The sequence below is a fragment of the Callorhinchus milii genome, unplaced genomic scaffold, assembly GCF_018977255.1.
Source record: "Callorhinchus milii isolate IMCB2004 unplaced genomic scaffold, IMCB_Cmil_1.0 Scaffold4, whole genome shotgun sequence".
Classification (NCBI taxonomy): domain Eukaryota; kingdom Metazoa; phylum Chordata; class Chondrichthyes; order Chimaeriformes; family Callorhinchidae; genus Callorhinchus; species Callorhinchus milii.
In genome coordinates this window covers 60,803,423-60,823,211 of record NW_024704745.1, presented here as the reverse complement: position 1 = coordinate 60,823,211, position 19,789 = coordinate 60,803,423, and the positions used below count along the sequence as shown (strand labels likewise).

The window sequence follows — 19,789 nt, the reverse complement described above, 5'->3', positions numbered from 1 at the left end:
CAAATGTAGTGCTTCTGAGTGGGGAAATAAGAGCTTTAGGAAGGTTGAACAATTGTTTTTAGGAGAGCTAGCAAGGCAAAGTGATGTTAGCTCCCTCTCCTGGATGACTGAAATATAAAAGACTAGTTATAGTATGTCACCATTCTTGCTAGTCAGCAAAATGGAGTAAGTTTATAAAAACAAAAATGATTCAACATTTTTCAACCACATCAAATTTGTTATAATTTAACAACTTGGATTTATATAGCACCCTTCACATGGAGTAGCATCTTCGAGGGCTGAAATGTGTTAGAAAAGGTTGATTTTAATATAGTTTGCAAGAGCAATAGAAGAAATAATAATGAATATATTATATATATGTGTGTATATCAATACCCATATATGCATTGCGGTAGGAAACGGGAGAAAGAAACTGTTTTACTAACATTTTAGGAATTGGCAGAATAAGCCATCCTGGTTCTGAAAGGCCAACAGTCAGTCAGTTGTGATGGTGAGAGAAGGCATAGAACAGGCTTCAAGAAAGGCCCAAGAAATCTGCATTCCATGAGCTCACCTAAGTAAAGTTGCTCAGTATTCTGTGAACACATGCTGATCATGTTAAATGTTTCTACCAGACGGAGACAGGCTTCGGCCTTGGAAGGGAGAAGCAAGATGTCCTGTGTTGAAGAATAATGAGCAAGCTTTGTCTCAAAAGGGTCTGCTTATCTAGAAGATATGGGTACAAGGATGTGCAAGGGTCGAGTACGTTGGGTACTCGCTAAGATGCTTGATTGGAGAAGGATTCCCTGGGTGGAAAAAGTATAACTACCCTGACTTTAGGCAAGTAAGACAGCAGATCCAGCCAGACAGAGGGCAGCCGAACAATCAGAGAGAAGGTGTGCTGAGACCATTGCAACTGACTGACTGCTCAAAAACTGGTAGTATAAGTTCTGTTACTTGTAGTGGCCATATTATTTTATTAGTTTTGTATGTGTTACTTTGATAATAAATCTCTATTACACCTTAATTGGATTGTCAGGTCATTATTTGAACCTCAGGATCGGAAATTCCAACAAATGTATCCAATTTATTCTACAAAAGGTGTCTGTTCCTGAAAATAATCGAGCAATACTCGATATCAATTTTACCTTTAGGTGGAGCCTGATTCAGTTGGTGAAACTCTCTCCTCCATGCCAGGTTAAAGCTTCAAAGAACTCAAATCTAGGCTGACACTCCCATGCAATGGTAGGGTGGTATCCTGCATTGTTGGAGGAGCTGACCTTCAGATGAGACCTTAACCTGAGGTCCTGTTTGTTCGGATGGACATTAAAGATCCCATGGTTTTATATGAGATGAGAAGTTTATCCTGGTGTCCTGCTAACCATCCCACAAATAAGTCACTCAATTCATGGCCGTTTGTAAGGCATTCCTGTGCACAAATTGCTTGCTGGGGTTGCCTACAAATATTCACAACGCAGTAAATCATGTGAAGTGCTTTGAGACGCAATAATAAGTTATATCAAATGCAAGGATTATTACTAATAAAATCTACATTATTCAAACCTGGCCACTTTCTACACATTTCCTAGTTTTCTGCTCAAAATTAAACCTTATGTTAGCGTCTATGGCTTTCTGAATTATATGAAGACCCTGAACACATCCCTGCTCGGTCTTCACTCCAATGAAAGCAAGATCAGGAGAATTTCTCTTTGTAACTAAGTATTCTAATTGCTGTAATTCTTCAGTTTCTTTGAAACTTCTCCACTTTATCTCAGTGTTAATTTGAACACAAAGTCACATTTCCACACAATTTCCTAAATATGTTCTTATCAATGAATTATGCAGGACTACCAATAAATTCAATTCTGCACATAAAAAAAGTGAAACTTCAAATCTTGGACTTTTACATTTTACATCTCACATTGAGATATCAGGATGCATATTTTCATAATGTTTCTATTACAGACAAGTCCTAGAATCTACATTCAAGTATCCCTTCAATCTGACCAGTCTTAAAGGTATATCTGAGTGGAGGCTATAGCACAAACCTTGTTTCAATTCATAGCATCTATAATAATAACCCTTGCATTTGATATAGCTCCTTATGTCTTCAAGACGTCTCAAAGCTCTTCACAGAATATACTGCAACGTGAATTGACTGTATATTTGGTGGGTGAAACACAGCAGCCAATTGTGCACAGCAGTGCCCCACAAAAAGTTATGGATTGAGTGAACAAATTTCTTTTTTTTTGAGGAATTATTACCCCGGAAAAGTGTTCCACCAATCGACTAACAACCAGATTCCTACTTACTGCTAGGTAAACAGAGGTGTGTGGAGTAAGGAAACTTGCCCAATGTTTAGCCCTGCCCGGGAATTAAACCCAGATCCTCTCGCTTGCGAGGCGAGCGCTCTAACTACTGAGCTACAGGGCTATACCGAAGCTTTCTGGGTTCCTCTGGATTCCACGAAGGCACCAACTCACCACATTTTGACTAAAGGTTACAAGAAAAAAAAATATGGAAACTTTGATGTCAAAATATGCAGTCTCAAATCCTACATTTATTGAACAGGCACTAAGCCAGAAAGCACCCATGCTTACTGACACCAGATTATAATCATGTTTTTCTTGTTGAGGATTTTACATCACTATTTAAACCACACAAATGACCAACCAGACTATGTTAGATTCAGATACTACAGTAAGACAATTTGTATGGAGTTCACAAATACAGGGAGAGACAAAGATTTCAATTTGGTTCTGGTTTTAAACAAAATTGATTGATTCAAATCTTCAGCATTTTAATTAAAAATAAACCTTACAACCAACTTCCATCAACTTCTCAATTCAAACATGGTGCACAAATATTTAACTTTCAATCTGTTTGCATTGAATAAACTAACTTCCATATACATGTGTTATGCAAGAATGGAAATAAACTGGTTGCAATTTTATACTGTAGAAAGTGCACCCTACCAAATTAAATAGGAGTTAGCAAAAGTGATGTGCATTGCTACATAAGCAACTCTACCCTCAAAACAGTAACCAAAATGCTCATCAGTATGTTTACACGCTTGTATAACAAGAAAATAAATCCGGTCCTCTTTGGGAAACTTGCTTATTAAGAAAGGCTTACACTTTAACAAAACTATTTTTGTTAAATCACTGAAACCACTAAAAAAGTTCCAACACATGACAAAGGTGTGTGATAGTAGTCTCATGGAGCTATGAACCTGCCTCCTGTTATTTTGACGATTTTGCTTCAGAAGGATTTTCTCCAGTGTCCAGCGTCTTGAGTAATCGGAAAAGACCAGCTGCTTCTCGAATCCGACTGAACTCGATGCAGAACGCCTGTACTTCAATGAACAAGTCCTGGACATTGATTATTTTGTTTCTGATCAAAGATTGGAGAAAGACACAAACAAGGCGCACCAGACGGTTCTGGGGGATAAGAGATTGTCCAATTAGTTTACAATGTAGTAATGCATCATTATTAACAAAATCTACATTATTACATAAATCTATCGCCACAGGTAAACTGTTTGTAGCATCAATTACTTTATGCAACTAGGATTCACAATGCACACACATCAGTGTAAGATTATCATAACTAACATTAGGTAATATAAAACATCATAGCTAAAACATAAAGTAAGCTGGATTCCAAGATAAATGTGCATCCTGCTAACGACGACAACTTGCATTTATATAGGGGCAGTGTCAGAGAGGTAGGGAGGTGGAAGGGCGTGAAGAGCTTTGTAGACGAGTGAGAGGATTTTGAAATCGATCCGTTCTGTGATAGGGAGCTAGTGGAGCCTGGCGAGGACTGGTGTGATCGAGGTACGGAGTTGAGTGTGTGTGAGAATACGGGTGGCTCAAAGCTGGGAAGAGATCTCAGTTACAGCTAATGTCACTTCCTGCACACCTCACAATAACCTCCTTTGTTCTTTCTAACCTGAGTGCTGAGGCCAGTTGTAACGCCATTCCTCTTGGTCTGGCTGAAACCAACTCATCACAAACCTGAGGCATTCCTCGTCTCTGTGGCTCAGCTACCATTTAAATTAACCTGTTGGATCATTGATGGAGCTCACCTGGGCTTTTTTCAGATTTTTGAACGAAATGAGAAGTTTTTTTGAAGCATAATTTTAGAAAAAAATATTTTTACAGCAGCCTGGAACATTACAAACATGTTTTACTGAAATATCTTTAAAATATTTTTTAAATTTGAGTCCACCAACTCTAAACAGCAATTAGGACTTTTTTTTTGTTGAAAAGCCCAAAATAAGATTCTCATGATGATTCCAGAAATAGTCAACGTAGACAGAGGTGGAGGTGGGTGGGAACATATATACTGAACAGGACTTAAGATTCCACACCAATTGAGAGATTTTCATACATTTAGCTAATCAATAAGTTAAATAAATCATGAGGGCTGGGGGTTTTTGCATCGTATTGCTGCCATCTTAACCTGCACTATTTTTTTTAATTCCATCTACTGGAATTGTTTTTTGTTACAGCTATTATTTTAGTCCATTAACTGGGAAAGAAGTAAGAACCCCCTTTCCCCAGCCCTGATGTATCAAATCACCTCACTAATTGTAAAGTTCTCTCATCTATTATTCTATTGCATCAATTCTTTCATCAATCCCACACTGTATCAGATTATTTTACAAGAAATAAAGAGATAGTCTGAGGTGACATTGTTTTTTTAAAAAGCTATTTTAGAGTCCTTCAATCCATTCTTGAAAATAGCAGATAAATTTGCGGTAAGTGTGCTGTCACAGTGAGAAAGAAGCCAATTTTGAAGTTTGTTTAAAAACTTGCAAACTGTTTCTGCAATGTACATAAGAAAACATATGGCATAAGGTCACATAAGGTCAATCAATTCAACTGCACAAAGTACATCAACTACCTGCATGTACTTATCCTTAATCTGTTCACACGTGGAGATACAATTTGAAATATAGAGGTGAATAAATTCTGGGGGAAGATCAACCGCTGTGGTTAACCTGCAAAAAGAATCAAAATAAGAAATCGGTTATACAAATTCAAGCACAGACATCAGTTTCACTTGAAACAATATTTCAGAAATTCTTAGGACCAACTAAATCAACTTTTTATGCGTATGTGCAACATATGATAGCCAGAAATATGGTATAAACCTTACAAAGTTGGGATTCAAAACAGCTGACATGTTTCTACCTGCTGTATCCTCATCCAGCTTCCTAATAACATACCATGTGATGGCAATTCTGTGTGTAATTTTTCTTCTTTACCTGTATTTGGGCTTCAGGAGTGCTTCAAAGTGGCATCTTGCACAAGAGTATACACCATTCCCTACAGTCACTTTGCTGTAATTTGCTCCTCTGTAGCTACAGTTGGCTGGCGCTGATATTCGTAGCAGCTCAAGCCATCAAGTTGAAAACATAATTCTACCATGANTTTTTTGTGCAAGACGAGGAAATAGCAAACAGGATACCACATTTACATTTTCAGGGTAGTACACACTGAGCGGCAAAGCTCTGTGTCAAGTCTTCTGCTAATGGAACAATTCTGCATATAGCAGTACCAAACATCTTAATTTTCAGATACATTAAACTTTGGCTTTTACAAATAATAACAGTAATGAAATTAGTGTGGTGGGAAATAACTGCACAAAAGACTTCAACTAGTTAGGAGCGAGATAAAACACAATTTTAGAGCTTTGAAACATCCAGGTAAGGGAGAGAAATCCACATTAGCACTGGGTCTCATTCCATACCATCTCAGTTTAATATAAAGTATACAAATGATGAGATCTTACACAAATAGATGGAGGAACTCCTCCTATACCAGTAGATTCCTATACTCACATCTAATGGCAAGTGTGAAGAGGTCCTGGATTTCTTTGTCTCAAAGCTAAGAAAACATCGGCCTGGCTGCCTCCGCTTCCTCCCCCATGACCCCCAGCACCCTCTACATCACCCCTTCCACCATGGCACCTACCAATGCCCCCACCCTACACTCTTTTGCCCCGTTTCAACTTCCTCCTTCTCAACCATCATAACCTATATGAAGCCCATCACCTGCTGCCTCAACCCAGGTGGTCACTCAACTCCCCCTCCTCTCTGTCTTCTCCTGGCAGACATAGTCAACCAGTCTCTATCCTCAGGCTCCAACCCACTCTCCCTCAAAACTGTCATTACTCTCCTCACCCGCCAATCCTTCTAACCGTACAAACTATTGACCCATTTCTAACTTGCCTTTCCTTGCTAAAGTTCTGAAACGCATTGTTGCAATTCAACCTCGCTCACACCTCTACCTCCATTCCCTATTCAAGTTACTCTAGTCCGGTTTCCACCTTGCCCGCAGCACAGAGACAGCACTCAGTCTGTTACAAATGACGTCCTCTCTCTCTCTCTGATCACTACTCCCTCTGTCTCCTCATCCTCCTGGACCTCTCCGCTATGGTTACTCACGCTATCCTTCTCCTCTCACATCCACCTCAGTGGGTCTGTACCCACCTGGTTCAAGTCCTACTTAACAAATCGCTATCACTTTGTCTTTGCAAATCCCCCCCCTCGCAGTCACAGGTGGCATACCAGAAGGTTCTATCCTAGGCCCCCTTCTCTTCCTTGTTTAGATGCTCCCTCTCGGTGATGTCAACTTCCAATTATAATATATTGATAATAATCCTTGCATTAATATAAGCCTTATCAGGTCATTGAGACACCTCAAAGCACTTCACAGAATATACTGTAAAGTGGAGTGACTGTATATTTTGTGGGCGAATCACGACAGCCAATTACACTCAGCAGTGTCCCACAAACAATCGTTGATTGAGTGACCACATTTTTTTTAAAAAAAGGATTATTACTTCCGGAAAGCTGATCGACTAGCAACTGCTAGATAAACAGATGCGTGTGGAGGAAGGAAATTTGCCCAATGTTTCATCCTGTCTGGGAATCGAACGCATGTCCTCTCATTTGCGAGGCGAATGCTCTAATCAATACAGTATAGGACTTCACATGTATGCGGATGACGCCCAAATCTATTTCTCCTCCTCCAGCTGGGAGTCCAGTTCGCTGATGTTCTGTCAGCTTGTTTGCCAGACATCAAGCCCTGGATGAGCACAAATTTCCTGCAGCTGTATGTCAACAAGACAGAAGCCGTACTCCTCAGCTCCCATCAAGATCTTCTTTCCTGTGGCTCTGACCTCCTCAACCTCCCGGGTCCATCCTTAAGACTTGCTGAACCTGGCGTCAGGGTTGATTCCCAGTTGACCATGACTGCTTTCCTTCACCTCACACTGCCTGCCTGCCTCCAGCCATTACCCAGCACAGTGGAAACCCTCATCTAGGCTTTCATCATTTCCTGACTTGACTATTCCAATCCCCTCCTCAGCTCCACTATCCACAAAATCCAACTGATTCAAAATCTACTCACATATACTCAACCAAGCTAACTCCATATCCCCATCACACGAGTCCTCACCAGGCTCCACTGGCTCCCTATCTCAGAACAAATCAACTTCAAGATTCTCACACTGATCGATAAATCCCTTCATGCCCTGGCAACTCCCTACTTCCCCAATTTGCTTACTCCGAACCCGCCGCCTATGCTCCACTGGCTCCAGCCTCCAACTTGATCCTGATCTCCACCATCTTGTCCCCTCCTTCCCCATTTTCAGATCACGTTTGAAGACCTTCTTGTTCAACTATGCTCATGGTCACCTCCCCTTCCCGCTGTTCGGCATCAGGCTCTGCCACCGTAAAGCGCTCTGAGACGCTGCCCCGCCTTAAGAGAACTATAGACATGCAACTTGTTGTAGCAGAATCTGACATATTGATAAATCACAAGAATTTTATTTCAATGCGTTAAAACTGATACAAACTGTCATTGTATTACATAAGCCTATCTGAAGTACAGCGTTTAAGCTATAAATTCGCCTCCATTTTAAATCACATCATGCATTACAGAACACATAAAGTTGTCAGACTGTAACACGCCTGAATGTTTCTATATTAAATGTTCCAAGATATACCAATTTTCTTTTCACTCACCTTCGAAATATACCATTTAAATCAATTTTTTGCACAGCAAATTGGACTAAAACTAATGGAACTTCAAATCCAATACAAGGGTCAAATTTACAACATTCATGTATTAATGGTATCCTCCAGTTTGCAAAATCTGGTGAATCCCAGTTCTACAATATCCAATGACCAAAATGGCCACTCCTTGTTCACTTGCTATTCATGAATGCCATTCAGTTTGCAAGTATTACAATTTAAACTCCAATAGAATCCAAATTAGATCCCAAAACATCCAGCTGTTTCAAGCTCCCAGTAGTCCAGATTGGGACTATAATCAATCACTTAAAGGCGAATTGAAGCCTACTTTGTGGCCGAAACCTTTTGACTTATCTTATGCCTCTTCTGTCATTGCTGGCTCCTGCTCCTGAAAAGAGCCAGTAGTTGCTTTTTCTATTCCATGCACGCACACAAAACATTTCAGATTATTTCTCATTCACATCAGCTTAAATAACAATTCAAAAACAGAAACTGTGAACAAAGCTCAGGAGGAAAGTTATCCCTGATATTTAGGTAGTGATTTGATTGGGAAATACTGTGGGAAAAACACAAATACAACAAACAACAAAATTACATTTGTAAAGTGCCTTTCACATCGGGAGGATGTCCCAAGGTGCTGAAATACGGAAAGTTATACCATTTGAGAACGTGCAACATCATCACACATGTAATGATCAAATCAAATAGTTGAGAGGAAAGTGAATGAATATTTATTAGGCAGAGGATCAAGGGAAATAATGAAATGGAAGGGAAATAGTAGTGCAGAAATAGTCGTCCATTATCTAATAAACTCAGGCTCAACGGGCTGAATGGTTCTTTGACCAGAAGCTATGTATGAATGGACACTCCAATTTAAACGAAAATAGTTATTCAAAACCACAGCAACTTAAGAAAAGAACAATTTTCACTTTATGGACCAGTGATGTAATCTCCCACTTCACATCCAAACTTTAACCCAGACATTTCTTGACACAATTCCACAATTGGGGAAGCAGGGGAAAGGAGTTGGTTTTGGAAACATACCAGTGAAAATTAGTTAATAATAAATTTTACAAGAGAAAGAAACATTTTTTAACGTTAACTTACCTAGCTAGCACTCACGAATACATTACTGGGTAAACACATCGCATTTGCAACACGAAGCCACCAGAGATCATAAAGGTGCGGGTTAATTATCTGATCCCTTGTCTATTATGAGGTAGCTGATTCTACCTTGGAAAGCAGCAGTACAGCTGGGAGAGAGACCTCAAAAGAAGTGCAAGATTCAGTACAATATCCCCGGCCTCCCAAAGTGGAAGGTTTACTTCTTGGTCAAGGGCAAGGAGAATATTGAAGAATGACCATTTGGGCACAAGTACTGTGCTTCGGCATGAGTCATTGATTCAGGAAAGGAAAAATTGGGAAAAGAATAAAAAAGCACACAACATACCTATTTACAACTTCCATGGAATGGAGGGACATATCCATATTCACAAGTACAGAAAAATACTCTGTGATCTGGCTCGACTGCATCAGCTTCAGCAACATCTCTATGGCAACCAATGGATTATTTTCTACTAGGTCAGGCAGCTTGGCAGGAGTCAGACCAATGTGATAAACCAACTTTGGATCTTTTTCTAATTCACCAAGGAGCTACAAAGGAAAAATAAATATAAAAACTCATCGTTATATTGTATAAAGGGACCATATCTTTAGGAATAACATATCCTGACTAGGTCACATCTTGTAGTCAATGCATTCTAGATTACCTAAATATCAGCGTAGATAAAAATCAAATTAGAATATTTTCCAGTGTTACAAGGATCAGGTCCCTTCGAACAAATCATAAAGGCTGCCCTCCCCCAATAATAATAATCATAATAATCCTTGTATTTGATACAGTACCTTATCACATCATTGAGACATCTCAAAGAGCTTCACAGGATACATTACTTAAATCCAAATTCTCAGTAAGTTTATTTTCATATATGTTATTTATATCAAAATACATTGTGCACATTTATAGGAAGACAATTTACGAGCTTGCAGAAAGATTTGCATGTTTAATAATAATCCTTGCATTTTGATATATATTGCCTTATCACATCATTGAGACGTCTCAAAGCGCTTCACAGAATATGTTGTAAAATGTATTTTGTGGGTGCAACAAGAGTTTCTTTTATAGTGGCATTTATGTTAATTCATTGAGCATTAAAGAGTTATGCTGAGTTTAAAGTATGGTTACAATAGTATAAAGAGCACCATCTGATTCCAATACTTCCACTCTTTACACATCTGCATGCTTTATTTTTCTAAACAAGGTTTCTGTTCAGGTTTCTCTCATGAAAGGTGCTGTATGAATGTAAATTTGTATAATATGAATTTTATTATGTGATGCATGTAGAATGCCATACCATTAATGAAGGCAGTGTTTATTCTGCTTGGAAACATTTAATGATGCAGCTCCAGAGACATAAAATGTAGCACCAAATTGGCAAAGATCCCATATAGCCAGCATCGATTGCTGTGTGCAATTGGCTGCCGCGTTTCGCCCACAAAATACAGTCAAGTCACTTTACAGTATATTCTGTGAAATGCTTTGAGACGTCTAGAAGACGTGATTAGGTGTCATATCAAATGCAAGGATTATTAGTATTATTATCCAGATGTCCCTGAATTGAACATATTCAAGACTGAGATCGATAGATTTTTAAAAACTAAAGGGATTAAGGGATATGGGGAAAAGGCGGGTGAATGGAATTAGGTTAGAAGATCAGCCATGATCTTGTTAAATGACAGGGCAGGCTCGAGGACACGAATGGCCTACCCCTGCTCCTATTTCTTATGTTCTTATTAATTGCTTGAGGCAAATGTTTGCTGCATGCCCGGATGTCACAACATCATGGTGTAAACATCAAACTTTCGCGCATATACAAATAAAGGCCTAAAAGAAAAAAAAGTGCTAAGTTCAGTACAGTATCCCATGCCTCCCAAAGTGGAAAGATTTACTTCTGGATCATCAACATTTTTAAAGAGATTTTTGGTTTAAAAATTAATATCTAAATTCAGAGATTAGGTAGGAGTTGTATCCAAATATTAACTAACTTTTCTGCAATTACCTATGTTTGGGTAGCAGAGATCGGATAAAAATTCTAATGGTTGTTCGTGTGTGAACAAAATTCTGATATTTGCTCGATGGCGTCAATACATCCGCACATGTGCAAAAATTCACCAGAGGAAATCGCTCCAGGGTGCAACTTCACCAGTCACATCTCCTATTTAGCATATCCTGTGAAGCACTTTGAGAAATCTCAATGACATGATAAGGCCTATATCAAATGCAAGATTTATTATTAATTATGATTATTTATTATTTACACATCAATTACATAATAAGGTGCTATATCAATTGCAAGTATTATTATTGTTATTATTTACAGAGGCAACAAGAGATCCCACTCAGGAGTGGCATCTTAGAAATCAGGTGCTGGGAAAACAGTACATAGTTGCTGTTTGAAGTAGGCAAACTTGCAAGGTATAACTAATGATCTGATTTATAGTCTGCACTATTTTCAAAGAGACTGGCTGCAAGAAATGCACAGCAATAAAGGGAGGGGGTAAAAAAACCTGAAAACAAAACATCAAATCAAAAGGCATTTGATTTTAATTCCCCACTCCTAAAAGTTAACCAAAAAATGCTCACAACCTACCCACTCAGTAAGATATCACCTTAATAACAGAAATCTGTAAAAACCCTTTGAGTATATAGTTGCATCCTCTGTGTGACTCACTGAATATGCACTCTGTACAAAAGCCTGAGAAGACAGGCATATATTACATTTCTGGTTGTGAGGTATTTTCAATAGACAAGCATTTCTGGAGTTTGTCTCTAATTTACAACTTTGCTTCATTCTGGACAATACACACACAACATAATGCTCGTAAATACTGGGCAGTATCTGTTGCCATCAAAAAGGTCTAACTGATATAAAGCAGAATATTCCTTGAACAGTGTACACAATCAATATATATGGCAGTAATTTTAAAGCAGTAATTTCAGATAATAGCAGTAAACCCACAAAAGTAAAGCCAACCAAACTCTTAGAATCACTGCAGTTATTCCACACACGACCTTCCTTTCACTTATGCTGCCATCGTCTTATAATGCACTCAACAACAACCACCTCCATTTACATAGCACGCTTCACGAGGGGTAGCGTCCCAGAGCTCTTGACAGTGGCGGAGTCTGAGACCGAGCCAAGGGAAGGGGGAAAGGGAGGGGAGGTGACCGCAAACATGATCAAAAAGTAAGTCTTTAGGTGGGATTTGAAAGTTGGGTAGGAGGAGGCAAGACGGAGGAATTGAGGGAGAAAGTTGCAGAGTTTCGGGACGTACTATGGCTGAAGGCAGAGCCACCAATGGTAGAGCTGAGGGGACGAGTGACAAACAGGAGGCCAGAGTCAGCCAAGTGGAGGGGTACGGAGTTTTGCGGGAGTGAGTGTCCGGGTGGCAGAGTTTTGAATTAATTGAATTTTGTGTATGGTGGAGCTGGGGAGACCAATGAGGAGGGCATCAGAATATCCAGCCGTGAAGTGACATAGGTGTGGACGAGGGTTTCGGCTGCGTTGGTTGTGAGGTACAGACTATACTTTTAAAATTAAAAATCTACATGATGGACTAATGTCCACAGTGCAATGGACACCATCATCAAGGCTGCAAAGAGCTGTAGAAAAATAAGGTTAAGAGGGTTGTTGAGTGATACCAAGATTGTACTTGAAATACCTGTAAATTGTATGAGGCAAGACCAAGGAAGGTAAAAGAGTTTCACAATATGAAGGGATAAAGATTCTGAAACCTTGATAAAGAATAGTTCAGAAGATCAGCAAAAGGGAGTGATTTTTGTGAGTGAGAGAATGAATTTGGTGTTTTGTTAATCTTGGTTACAGACCAACTATATCTAGGGAGACTCCCACATTTCCTTGTCCTTCACTTCCTCCAATCTGCACTAGGGGTGCTAAAGAGAAGGCCGAGATCAACACCCGGGCACTATTCAACAACTCATTATTATTAATAATAATAAATAATATTCGCTTGTGTTGTTATAATGGCCCACATTGCACCAAAATGTCAATAACCACCCCTTTGATTATAATAATTTCTAAGCCTTTTTTTGCATCCAAATTTAAGGCATTTTACTTCCATACCACACACTATCAGTTCCAATCTTCTTACGAACAACTTGCATTGATATAGAGTCCTTGATGCAGGATAATGTCTTGGAGCGCTGCACAGTGGTGGGGTTGGATGCCAAGCAAGGGTCATGGGAAACTAACCATAGGTGCAGATGGAGGGATTGAGACAGGGAGTTCCAAGGTTTAGGGGCGCAGTGTTCCAGTAGCACAAGTCACTGAAAGAAAGTTTGCAAGGGCTTCCTTCCTCCTTGTTAGGGAATATCTGGTCATAATTCTGAGTCTCCCCTTGATGGTACATGGCACAGCTCAGATTACAACTCACTGCGTGTGAATTACGAGACCAATTGTATGATACCACCTGTTGATAGAGCAATCATTTATAACACTAATTTGCATTCACCTGAGTCTGTTGCTGTGCAGACAAAGGACTCTTGAATGCCTTTGACATTATTCGCTTGATCTCCACACCAGTGCTGTTCTTAACACACATAGTTTTATCCCACTGGATTGCATGGTCAGGTTCTGTTGGGTTGAGCCAAGCTAGTTCATCCTCGCAAACATGAAGTGGAGGAGGAGGACGAATAAATTCTGGACGAAAGTGACCTGGAAGAAAGAGAAATGAGAACTTAACTGCAGTTGTCTATTTGAGGATTAATTGTTATCTAACCTTCATATTCTGCAATCAAAAGAAACATGTCTTGAAAATAAAATTGCTTGTTAAAAATATGAGAAGGTGTTTGATAAAATGCAAACAGTTCTGCCAAGTTTTTTTTGTAAAGGTTCACATTATTTGATTTTAGGAGTTGAAGAAACATGCAGCATTTTTAATCTGTAGTCACTCAAGTTAAAAAGATATTTCAACTAAAACAGAGAAGCAATGAAGTGACCATACATTCCAATTAATATTCCTTATTCCTTTCATTTAACAGTAAATAATCTATTAGCTCTATTGGGTCCACTTAATTTGTTTTAATGTTTATTCCTTTCAAGAACATACTAGGTCACACATGTATTAGAAAAGTGATCACACAACGCACTGTACAATCTGAAGCAATATTAAACTGCTAGATAGCAAGGAGCTGGACTTGCTAATGACATCTTGCGTACAAGAGAGAGATTTAGTGTGAATGGCCAATTATAATAATCCTTGCATTTGATATAGCGCTTTTCACGTCGGGGGGACGTCCCAAAGCGCTTCACAGAACACACTGTAAAGTGAATTGACTATATATTTGTGGGTGAACGCGGCAGCCAATTGCGCACAGCAATGTCCCACAAACAGTCGTAGATTGAAAATGACCAATTTATTATTGTTTTTGGTTTTGGAGGGATTATTATTAGGCGTGTGGAGTAAGGAAACTTGCCCAAGGTTTCGCCCTGCCTGGAATTGAACTCAGGTCTCTCGCTTGCAAAGCGAGTGCTCTAACCACTGAGCTACAGGACTCCACGTGTCCTCTCCACGTGACTCCAATTGTGTACACCTTGAAAATGCACAATCATAATGTGTACGGTTAAGTACAACTTTTAATGAGACTGAATAGCAATCAATGGGAAAGACTGATTCACTCTAAACATGCTCCCTCATGCTGGATACGGTTCCACAGATACTCTAGTATCTCCAAGTGGTCAGTCTTCATGTGCAAACTTAAACCGTCAGTAAGCAATTCATAATCAACTCAGATCCTGCCTCCACATGCATTTTTCAGCAGGCTAGCAAAAGAAAGCTGGAACCCATACCAATTTCTTCCCCACTATAGCCGTTCGGCAATGAGATCAATTGTATTATCGGTACAACTAGCCTGGCTAAGCACAACCATCATGATCTGCCGCCCGGACAAATGCAAAGACAGGCATCAGAACTAAGTGCCGAGAATGGGAGTCAAACATTCTAAGTGTTCAGCTTTATTGATACATCAGTTTAAATTCAAACAAATTACTGTACTTACTTTCTATTGGTGGCCTTGGCCCACTCACTAAAGCTTCTATAATTTGCGTTGCAACAGAACTGTCAAATCCAGAGTTGGAGGAATCTGGATCAGGGTCAGGAAGGATGCTGGGAAAACTAGCTTTGCTTTGTGTTGGCAGTTCAGATTGGCGCTCTGCAGAATGAACAAAATATTACACATAATGATGACAAATCTATAAAATTAATCGCGCAAAAAAAACCAGCCAACACGGCAGCAGCATCGCAATATAAAATGTGTACTATTACTCGTGTTATCAATTGGTTCATACCTCACCTCAGTACCAAAACATTTAAGAATTGTTAGAGCTGCAGTACAGATTGAAAAGGAGTCTATCTAGAATATATAAAGCAATTATAAAACATGTTGAGTTCAAATTCTGTTTTTTGTGTGAATGTAGGAGGCTGATACTCAATATTCCCTTTTAAGATAATAACCTAACTTCTGTGTTGACCATTAACTTCTAAAACTCAGGTTATGGGAATTTATACAAATCATGGTTTCTGGTCCTGTATAAATTCCGGTCGTTCTGGTCCGGAATCCATGATTCTGGTCCTTCTTGAAATAACAATAATCCTTGCATTTGATATAGTGGCCTTTTCACGTCGTTGAGATGTATCAAGCCACTTCACAGGATATACTGTAAATAATACTAATAATCCTTTCATTTGATATAGAGCATTATCACATCTTCCAGACATCTCAAAGCACTTCACAGAGTATACTGTAAAGTGTAGTGTGTTTTGTGGGCGTAATGCCAGTTTGCGCACAGCGATGTCCCACAAACAGCCATGGAGCGAGCGATTTTGGGGGATTGTTCTGGGCAATCAACTTTATGAAGAATGTAAAAGGCCATACAAATGGAAAGTACAGAGGATGTAATGCAGCGAGATTTTAAAAATAGAAATTTACTGAGGGAACACAGAAGGCTTAGAGCTTGTTTCTTGTATCTTACTCAGTGCCAATTAATTTCGGTATCCATTATTGTTGATCTATTATTCTAGTGACACACATCTACACTCCATTCCAGCTAATATTCCTAAATGAGTGTGTAACTGCAATAATCTACAATCCATGTGTGGGCTGGATTTTGCAACAACAACTTGCATTTATATAGCGCCTTCACGCAGGATAGCACTTGACCATGGCGGAGTCTGATCCCGAGCCAGGGGGAGAGGGAGGGGCGGAAGTGACCATAAGCACGATCAAAAAGGAAGGTCTTTCGGCAGGATTTGAATGTGGGGAGCGAGCGTCAAGATTGAGGGAGGGAGTTCCAGAGCTTTGGGGTGTAGTAACTGAAAGCACATCTGCCGATGGTGGAGGTACGGCTGCTGATGGTTCAACCTGCAAGGGTACATTTGTGTTTGTAAACTGAGTATAATTCAGAACTCTTGTACTAAAAGTACCCTCAGCTCAACATGCTGTTGAAAGTTTAAAGCAAACTCACCCGCCAAAGCCAATTGCAGACCACTAATGTCTACAGACTGAGGCATGTTTCCCACATCCATACATGCTATCTGTCGAGGAGTCTTCTTGAACAGCTCTCTCGGAGGAGCCAACATCAACTGAGACAGAAAAAACTTCTCTGGAGGAGTAATAGGTGGTAAGAAACCTGTCAAAAGCACAAATAAATCAAGCTTCAGCATGGACTTTATTCAAACATTAGACAAATCCACTATGAAAGATCAAGCAATACACTAAAGCAGACATAAGAAATGGGTAATTATTGAAATTTGCAGGTTCTCAAATTCTGTGAATAGTTTTATATTTATAGGCTGCAATCTCTGCAGTAATACTTGCATTGGAGGTGCTCTTCAAAATAATTTGCCAAAAACAAAACTATTTTACAGAGATATACATTTAAATCGCACCGTCATATATGATTTTGTTTCCTACCACATAATATCCTACTGCTATAATACGCGTACAAAACAGTAATTCTATTAACACCAGAAATGCATCATTCCATGTAAAATATTAATCAGTCATTACTAATGCTGACGTTGGCAGATACTTAAAAAAACCATTATTTTCATATTTTAATGTTGCTACACAGCTTAATTCTGAGTTAGAAGGTATGATGCCCCAACTGTACGACTGAGTGATGACACTGCCTCCAGGAGTGGAATGTTTTGCTGCAGGAATCCCCGCAGGAATCAATTTCAAAGCTCTGGCACCAAGCAAGTTTTATATGTAATGCAGTTAAATAACCAAAAATCTGTAATTAAAGGCAAGTTTTTTTTACATTGAACTATGGCTGTACTGTGGCATGGAACTTTTGCATGTTCACCATTATGCTGTACTGACATATCTATTTCAGAAAGCAACGCCAGATTTCCAATGCTTCAATTGTGCTTAGCTTTTCATAGTACTGTATACAGCAAAATGAAGCAACAGACCAGAAGAACTAGGAACCTTGCATTGGCCACCAGAAAAAATTCACACTGCAGTATTTCCTATATTCCCACATACACAAACCGCAAAAGAAATTAAAGAAATAAAAAGGGTCCTGACTAACAGTTTGTCAATCATTTCCAACTAATGGAAGGCTTATTGTTATTACTTTTTCATGACTAATATCTTAAATATCGGATGCTGAGGGCACCAATTACTGATTCTTATTATAACTTTGAATGACAATGTGTAATTACGGTTAGCTTTTATCGTTAGCATCCTCGGAAGCGCTTTGAGACGCTTCAATAACGCGGTCCGGCACTATATCAAATGCAAGGATTATTATTATGATTAATATTTTGCAGTCAGTTTGTCACAAAGTGTCACTCGGTTAGCGCGCTCGCCTCGAAAGCAAGAGGACCCGAGCTTGATTCCCGGGCGGGGCGTAACCTTAGGCAAGTTTCCTCACTCCACACGCCTCTGCTTACCCAGCGGTAAAGAGGGACCCAGTTATTAGTCGATGGGCGGATCGCTTTCCTGGGGGTGGGGGTGGGGGGGTAATAACCCTTCAAATGATAAATTTGGTCACTCAATCCACAACTGTTTGTGGGTCGCCGCTGTGCGCAATTGGCCGCTGCCTTTCACCCCCCAAAGTACACAGTCACTACACTTTACAGTACAGTCTGCGAAGCGCTTCGAGAGGTGCGCAAGACGTGACAAGGCGCGGGGGATGATCATTACCATCATCATCATCATAATAATAATAATAATAATCACGATTAATTAACATTTTGCCAGACCCCAGACGGGGCTGACCCCACGTACCCAGCAGCTGCTTCTCCTGCTCCTCCACGGCCGGGGCCGGGTTCAGGAGATGGGCGAAGACGGCGGCGAAGGGGTTGGCGGCGAGCGGCTCGGTGCGGTACATCTCCCAGAGCAGGTAGAGGGCGGTGAGGCGCTGCTGGGGGCTGGGCAGCAGGTCCGGCTGCTGCAGCAACATGACCAGCGCCGAGCCCAGGCGGAAGTGCTCCTGTTTGCCGAAGTAATGGTGGAAGGCGGTGGACAGGCCCTCGAAGGTGGTGCTCGTCGCCTCCTCCGAGATGATGCTGATCAGGTTGGTCAGCTCTTTGGGGGCCAGAGTCATGGTGACCGGCTCTAGGCCCGAAGCCCGGGACTCGCTTACGCTCGCTCCGCCCCGGGGGGGGGGGGGGGCGGCACACAGCCCGCTGACCGGCTCAGGCCCGAAGCCCGGGGTTCGCTCACACCCAGTCCCGGGGCCCGGGGCCTGGCCGGGCCTCCCCGCCCTGTGGCTAAGCCGGAGCCGGGGCCTCCCTGTGCTCAGGGTTTGTCTGGTTCCCCCGGAGCGGCTCTGCTCATCCTCTCGCCCTCTCCCTGTGGTGAGGCGCTGCTCTGCTGTTTAAACTGATTGGCGGCTCTCTCTCAGCGCGGAGCTCCGCGCTTTCCGCCCTGTTTCCCGGCTGTGGAGCGGTGCATGGCGGGTAGTGTAGTCCGGTCTGGTTGGGCTCCCGGGGGTGGGGGGGAGGGGCTGCTCGACCTCCCCCCCCACCCCCCCCCCCACCCCCCACCCCCCGGGTCACCACACACCCTGAACTGGGCGGCTGCCAACCGGCGCTGCGCACCACATCCACTCCCACAGCTATTCATAACAGTCACAACCACGTTACCTGCGCCTCATCGCATCGTCGAGACGTCTCAAAGCCATTCCCAGGATATACTTTACAGTGGGGACGGTGACTGTGTCGTTTTGTGGGCGAGATGCGGTCGCCACGTTGGCGTACAGCGCCGTCTCCCACGAACCGCTATGGAGTGAGCGACCGGTTTTATTTTGGAGGAATTTGTTGGCGCGGACACCAGGAGAAACGCCCGTCTCTTTTCGAATACCCAGCGTTAGGGGCGCTATATAACTGCATGTTGTTGTTCAACGGTGCCATGAGATCTTTAACGTCCGCCCGAATAGGCAGACAGGACCTCGGTTTAACACGGGGGTGGGCAATTATTTTGGCTGCCGGGCCACTTCACGAGTTTTGGTAAGCTTCGCGGGCCACACACTTAATATAGATGCAAATGCTTAATAATAGCTCCAAATCAAGTCTTACACTTGTACATTCATAAAATAAAGTCTATAATTGATATTCATTAAAATGAGGTTAAATAAAAACAACTCATTGAGCCGTCATTTATTCGATATT

The 19,789-nt window shown here is 41.0% G+C and overlaps 1 protein-coding gene across 1 annotated transcript; it reads right to left on the bottom strand.

Moving 5' to 3' along the window:
* Window positions 1-2,504: 2,504 nt before the first annotated feature.
* cnot11 (CCR4-NOT transcription complex, subunit 11) lies at window positions 2,505-19,057 on the bottom strand. Its single transcript, XM_042334624.1, has 7 exons — window positions 18,405-19,057; window positions 16,633-16,797; window positions 15,168-15,320; window positions 13,622-13,824; window positions 9,480-9,682; window positions 4,891-4,987; window positions 2,505-3,419 (listed from the first exon to the last, which is right to left on the bottom strand). Exons 1-7 carry the CDS (start codon window positions 18,721-18,723, stop codon window positions 3,222-3,224), a joined length of 1,338 nt encoding a protein of 445 aa, XP_042190558.1. The 5' UTR covers window positions 18,724-19,057; the 3' UTR covers window positions 2,505-3,221.
* Between the last annotated feature and the right edge of the window lie 732 nt (window positions 19,058-19,789).

Bases quoted from the DNA above. Each gene is read 5' to 3' on its own strand.
- cnot11 (XM_042334624.1), bottom strand. From the start codon at position 18,723: ATGACTCTGGCCCCCAAAGAGCTGACCAACCTGATCAGCATCATCTCG. The intron at 16,798-18,404 runs GTACGTGGGGTC...TGCTTTTGACAG, and splicing joins GCAGGAGAAGCAGCTGCTGG to GTTTCTTACCACCTATTACT. The intron at 13,825-15,167 runs GTAAGTACAGTA...TCTTTCTTCCAG, and splicing joins GCCAAGGCCACCAATAGAAA to GTCACTTTCGTCCAGAATTT.